The 6,000-nt window shown below is 49.6% G+C and overlaps 1 protein-coding gene across 1 annotated transcript in view; it reads right to left on the bottom strand.

The window, feature by feature from the left end:
- LOC118544814 (phospholipid-transporting ATPase IB) overlaps nucleotides 1-5,508 on the bottom strand; it is a 581,647-nt gene extending 576,139 nt beyond the window's left edge. The window contains exon 1 of the mRNA XM_078070549.1: nucleotides 5,227-5,508. Within this exon, the coding sequence (XP_077926675.1) occupies nucleotides 5,227-5,302 (76 nt within the window). The 5' untranslated portion in view covers nucleotides 5,303-5,508. The remainder of the gene's footprint in view (nucleotides 1-5,226) is intronic.
- Nucleotides 5,509-6,000: the final 492 nt, after the last annotated feature.

The raw sequence follows: 6,000 nt of genomic DNA on the forward strand, positions 1-6,000 counted from the left end.
CGAAAGTACACCTGCTCCGCTCGCCGCTCCTCCTCCGGCCCCAGGAGCACTGCCTGGCACACGGGAGGCACTCAGCATATACGGTTAAAGTCAACAACTCCAGTTCCACTCTGCCTCCCTTACTGGACTGAAAGGCTCGATCTTGAGCCACCTGGAAGCTCTGTATGGGCAGGGGGACCAGCCCTTATTAGTCTTTGCATTCCCACCACCTGGTAAAATGTCTGAGACACTAACACAGAATATATATTTGGAGAAAGGTAGAATCTGCAAAAGTACCATTGAATATCTAGATTAAGGAAGGAGTCAAAGATATCTCATAAGCAAAAAATAATAATCCCAGAATTATTTTCCTAAATAGTATGCAGCTGAGCACATAATCTTGAAGCAGATGGTGGTCTTTGATCCTTTCACTGTGAGTTTATTTTAAAAAATGAGAATAATTTTAGGGGAGTGCACCAAGGTCTGAGTTCACCCCTGCCCCAGACCCTACCAAGATACATCAAACAGCAGCTAATGGGCCGAGCAAAAGCTCCTCAAACCCAGAGGTTCTGCCGTGTTACAGAAACAGGCGGTAAACAATTTAATTGCCCTGAGGGAACAGCGCAATTATATCAATGAAATTATAATATTATCACTCAAATGTCTTGAACTGAGAGTACGTTGCCAGACCTGAAATATGATGACTATTTTCTTTTGATAACAATTACGATGGTTTACCTTTTTTTTCCACTAAACTTTTTATTTTGAGATCATTTTAGATCCACATGCAGTTATAAGAAAAATAGATTTTGTGCACCCTTTACCCAGCTTCCCCCCCCATGGAAACATCTTATAAAACTACAGCACAATATCACAACCAGGATACTGATATTGGTTAAGTCGGGATACAGAACATTTCTATCAACACAAGGATCCCTCGTGTCAGCCTTTTATCCTTCCCATCCCCACACCTTCCTTCACTCCTGGCAACCACTAATTTGTTCTCCATTTCTATAATTTTGCCATTTCATGAATGTTGTATAAATAGAATAAAATGATGTGTAGCCTTTGGGATTGGACTTGGACTTTTTTTTTACTCAGCACAACTCCCTGGAGACCCATCCAAGTTGTTGTGTATGCCAGTAGTTGGTGCCTTTTTATTTCTGAGTGGTATTCCATGGTGTGGATGTACCACAGCTTGGTTATCCTTTCAGCTGTGAAAGGACATCCAAATTTTGGCTAAATGAATAGAGCTGCTACGGATATTCATGTATCCCTGATCTTTACACAAAAAGTTTTTGTGTAAAGATACGTTTCCATTTCTCCGAAATCAATGCTCAAGACTACAAATGCTGTATCAAATGATAGTTGCATGTTCAGCTTTATAAGAAACTACCATACCCAAAATGTATGAAGTTTATACAATTCAACACCAAAAGAAGTCCAATTAAAAATGAGCAGAAGATATGAATAGACATTTTTCCAAAGAAGACATCCAGATGGCCAACAGACACATGAAAAGATGCTCAACATCACTCATCATAGGGAAATGCAAATCAAAACCACAATGAGATGTCATGTCACACCTGTCAGAATGGCTCAAATAAAAAAGACAAGAACTAACAAGTGTTGGTAAGGATATGGAAAAAAGGGAGCCCTAGTGCACTGTTGGTGGGAATGTAGATTGGGGCAGCCCCTGTGGAAAAAAATACGAACGTTCCCCCAAAAATTAAAAATAGAAATGATATATGATCCAGTAATTTCACTACTGGGTATTTACCCAAAGAAAACAAAAACACTAATTCAAAAAGCTATAAGCACCCCCAGGTTCACTGTAACATTATTTACAATGGTCAAGACATGGAAGCAACCTAATTGTCCATTGATAATTGTGCATGGATCACTACTAACTGCAACAGCAAATATCACCCTGCACATGAAATCCTGGAAGCATTCCCTTTAATGTTCTAAGAGCAAAGCAAGAACGGCACTTGGGTTAAACTTTTTATTGGCAGTACTAGCAAATATCATCAAATAAGAAAAATATTATGAGGCATAACAATTATAAAGGAAGAAATGAAATTATTATTTGCAGATAATGAGGGTGTCTACACAAAAAAAATTAAGAGAATCCTAAACTTTGAAAATTTATGACAGTTCACTTGGTTGTTGATACACAACATAAAAATTCAATAGCTTTCCTAGACATCAGCAACAACCCAACTAAAAATGTAATTTTTAATAACCCCATTCATTCTAATAACAGAAATATCTAGGAATAAACCTTTTAAAATGCATAGAAATCTATGGAGAAAATTATACCACTTTAATAAAAGACCTAAAAGAAGACACATAGAAATGATGAGAAATAACCACATTTATGGTTAAAAGGACAACATTTTTTTAAATGTCTATTCTCTCCAGACTAATCTGTAAATTTAATGCAAATTTAACCAAAATTCTAAAAGGATGTTGTTTTGTTTCATTTTAAAACAGGTTCTTTTAAAAATACACGTGGAGGGGCGCCTGGGTGGCTCAGTCGTTGCGTGTCTGCCTTTGGCTCAGGTCATGATCCCAGAGTCCTGGGATCGAGCCCCGCATCGGGCTCCCTCCTTGGCGGGAAGCCTGCTTCTCCCTCTCCCACTCCCCGTGCTTGTGTTCCCTCTCTCGCCGTCTCTCTCTGTCAAAAAATAAATTAAAAATCTAAAAAAAAAAAAAATACACGTGGAGAAGTAAAGGACCAAAAGGAGTGAAGACATTTTGCAGAATGGGTAACAAAGGTACCCAAAGCTTTAAGCGCTGGCTGTGCTGATGGCAACGTCCCACTCATGGCAGCACAAGTCTGTCAACTGGAAATAAGTGGTTTCAGCGCTCAGGACACTCCTGGGCCATCCCTCCAGCACCGATGAGCCTCCCCTCGCGTATCCCCAGCCCCAGCACTTCCATCTGCCCTGGTCCTCATCCAAACTCAGCCTATCAGTCCCTTCACCCTCCTTCACAGGAGTGTCCCCACGGAGCCCACACTATCCAGGCCCCCCTTCTTCCTCACACCATATGCAAATGCTTCACAGAGACTCCACCTCTTAGAACCTTCCTGTCTTCTGGAACTTGCAGCCTTTCAGCAGCAAATGCCCCATCTCCCCCACCTCTGGACTTCTTGCATTCACTGCTCTGCTTCGATGACCCTGCTCCTCGTTGTTGATCTCAGATCACTGTCCCTCCTTTCTCCCTAAAAACCCCTTACTTTGACACTCACACCATCGACTGTATGATTGTAATACTAGTTTTAAAATAGAACAGCCTCTCTGGAACTCACATCTTCCCTTCCAGCTACCACTCAATTTGCTCTTTCCCCCTTTGCTACAAAATTCACCCAAAAGAGTTTCTGGACTTGCGGTTTCCAATATCCTCTTATGTCTCTCTTTCTCTGAAGCTGTTGCCCATGCTTACACAAAAACAGCTCTCTGCAAGGTCACCTGTGCCCTCCCATGAGGGACTCTTCTCAGGTCTCGCTGTTCCCGAGCTCCCCGCAGCACTGGGCATGGCTGAGCGCCCCTGCCTTCTGAACAGTGGGCTCACTGAGCTTCAGGACACTGCTCTGGGCTTTTCCTCCGACCTCGCTGGCCATCCTCTCAGCTGTCGCCTTAACCTCCCTGACCTTGAAATGTCCAGGTACCCAGGCCTCTGTCCAAGGATCTTTCTCTTCTGAGCCACGTCTATACACACTGGTTACATAATTGGCAGGTCCCACTGCAAAATGAAAATGCAGGCCCCTCATTCAAAAATTATTAACTGCTCTGTCACACAGCCACCAAGCTGAGGACTCTTGAATTTATATCTCTGCTCTAGACCGCTCCCCTGAACTCCAGGCTCAGAGATGTAAACATCTCCACTCCGCTCTCTGCTCTCTCGCAGGCACTTCAAAACCAAATTCCTGCCCCCCGCCCCCCCCCCAAATGAGAGCCCTGGTCTTTCTGCAGTTTTCCCCATCTCGGTGAGCGACACGTTCTTCGACTTTCTTTTTCCTCCTAGCCGCCCCACCCCCCCGCGCTTCGATTCTCCTTTTACTGAAACCTCACATCCAAATCATGAACAAATGCTATTGGGTCTACCTTCAAACATACGGAGGACACGCCCACTCCCCCCCTTCCACCCTAGCATTACCACAGGTACCATCTGGCACCTGGATTAGAGCTGTCCCCTCCCAGATGGTCTCCCTGCTCTGCCCGCACTCCCCACAGGCTAGCCTCAGCCCTCAGTCCCGCGATCCTTTCACACTGGGATTCTCCTCGGGTGGATCTGAAGGTGCCCTGACGTTACTCAGAAACACTGGTCGTCGAAATGACCTGATAGCTCTTTCCATGTCACATGACTCAACTACAGAAATAGGAAAGTCGTTTATTTTCATATGCCTATTTTCTCAAAACAACAAAAACCTCACAAACATTACAAGTGCCCCATCCCCAAATTGCAAACCCTGTCCCTTCCTCGCATCGAAGATCGACCTACAAACTTGCAGGCAGTCCCGAAATGGGAAGCGAATCATTCCTCAAGTTCCCTTTCCATGTTTCATTATCTAAGGGTCTAGGTAACCCGTCGTGGATCATAATCACAGAACATCCAGCTTAACATGAGTTGGGTTTCTAAATATGTCTGTACGAAACAAAATGCAAGTGTCTAGACGTGAGGGGCCGCGGGGCTGCGTCTGAAGCACGGGGGTGTTTGGCTTTAGAGGTTTGGCGTCCCTACGCGCGGGCGCTTGAGTGCAGTGTGGGGTGTGCGGTGGCTGTGCGTGTGGTCGCGAGCGAGGCCCGCGGGCCCAGCTAGCGACAAACGTTCTTGTGACCCTTTGGCTCCCTAGGGCTCTGCAGCAAACACCGCGCGGGTGCAGGGCACACGCCAGACGGTCTCTGCGCCCACCGAGCGGGGGCCGGGGCACCCCCGCGTAGGGGCGGCCGGGCATGCGCGCCGCGGATCGCACGCACACGCACACACACCGAGCGCGCGCACACGCACCCCAGCCCCGCGGGCGGACTGGGGTCTCCGGCGCCCCCGCCCCCTCCCGGCGGCGCAGGTGTTGGGCCGCCCCGCCCCTCAGGTGCGGGAGGCTGCGGAGCCGCGGGGACCGGCGGCCACCGACAGGCCCCCGCGGAGGGAGACGGACGGAGGGCGGGGCGGTGGCTCCCCTCCGCGCGCCCGCGCCCCCGCCCCGCCGACCCTCCCCGCCGCGCGCCCCTCCCCTCTCACCAACGGACGAGCGGATCCTCGACCTTCGTGGCAGGGACATCTTAAGAGCTCTGTCCAGGCCAGAGGCGTTCGGCATCGCGCTCCAGTCGGGGGCTAGGCGGCCTCCGGGCGAGCGGCGGAGGCTGCGCGCAGAGCTGGGCGCAGGAGCGACGGCCCGAGGGCCATGGGTGGGCGCGCTCCTGGACCGGACTGCGGGGCAGCCGGGAGCGCCGGCGCCTGTGCCGCGGCCGCCGCCCGGGGAGGCTGCGCCGTCCGTGCCGCAGCCGCCGGCCAATGCGGCAGCGCCCGCGAACGCCACCGCTGCGGGCCCCGCTGGCCGGGCGGCGGCGGCGGGGGAGGGGTCCGGCCCTCCGGCGAGGAGCTGGGCGGGAGGAGGAGCGGGCTGCGGCCGCGGCTGGGAAGAGTCTGGACCGTTAAGCGGGACTGGGGGCTTTTAGGTGGCGGAGAAGGCGGGGAGGGGGCATGGATCGGTGCTCTAGGGGGCTCTCCTAGGAGACGGGCGCGCCTTGGGGTACCCTTTTCTGTCTGTGCCAGTCTGCTACCTATTTTACCTGTCACTTGTCATGCGGTGCAAGTGTCCCGTGAGAACCGTCCAGAAACTTCCCTATCTTTTCTCGGTTTCTGTTCTGTGTCTATTTTGGTGGGATCTGTATCGGTTCTTCAAGGAACAGGTATTTCTAAGGTGTAGGGCCTGGAACGAAAAGAAATCCAGACTCCTAACCCCCAGCCCGGCTAGAATTCTAATTAGTGTTATGTTAAAACTGTAAGAAGCCC

The sequence above is a fragment of the Halichoerus grypus genome, chromosome 4, assembly GCF_964656455.1.
Source record: "Halichoerus grypus chromosome 4, mHalGry1.hap1.1, whole genome shotgun sequence".
NCBI lineage: Eukaryota > Metazoa > Chordata > Mammalia > Carnivora > Phocidae > Halichoerus > Halichoerus grypus.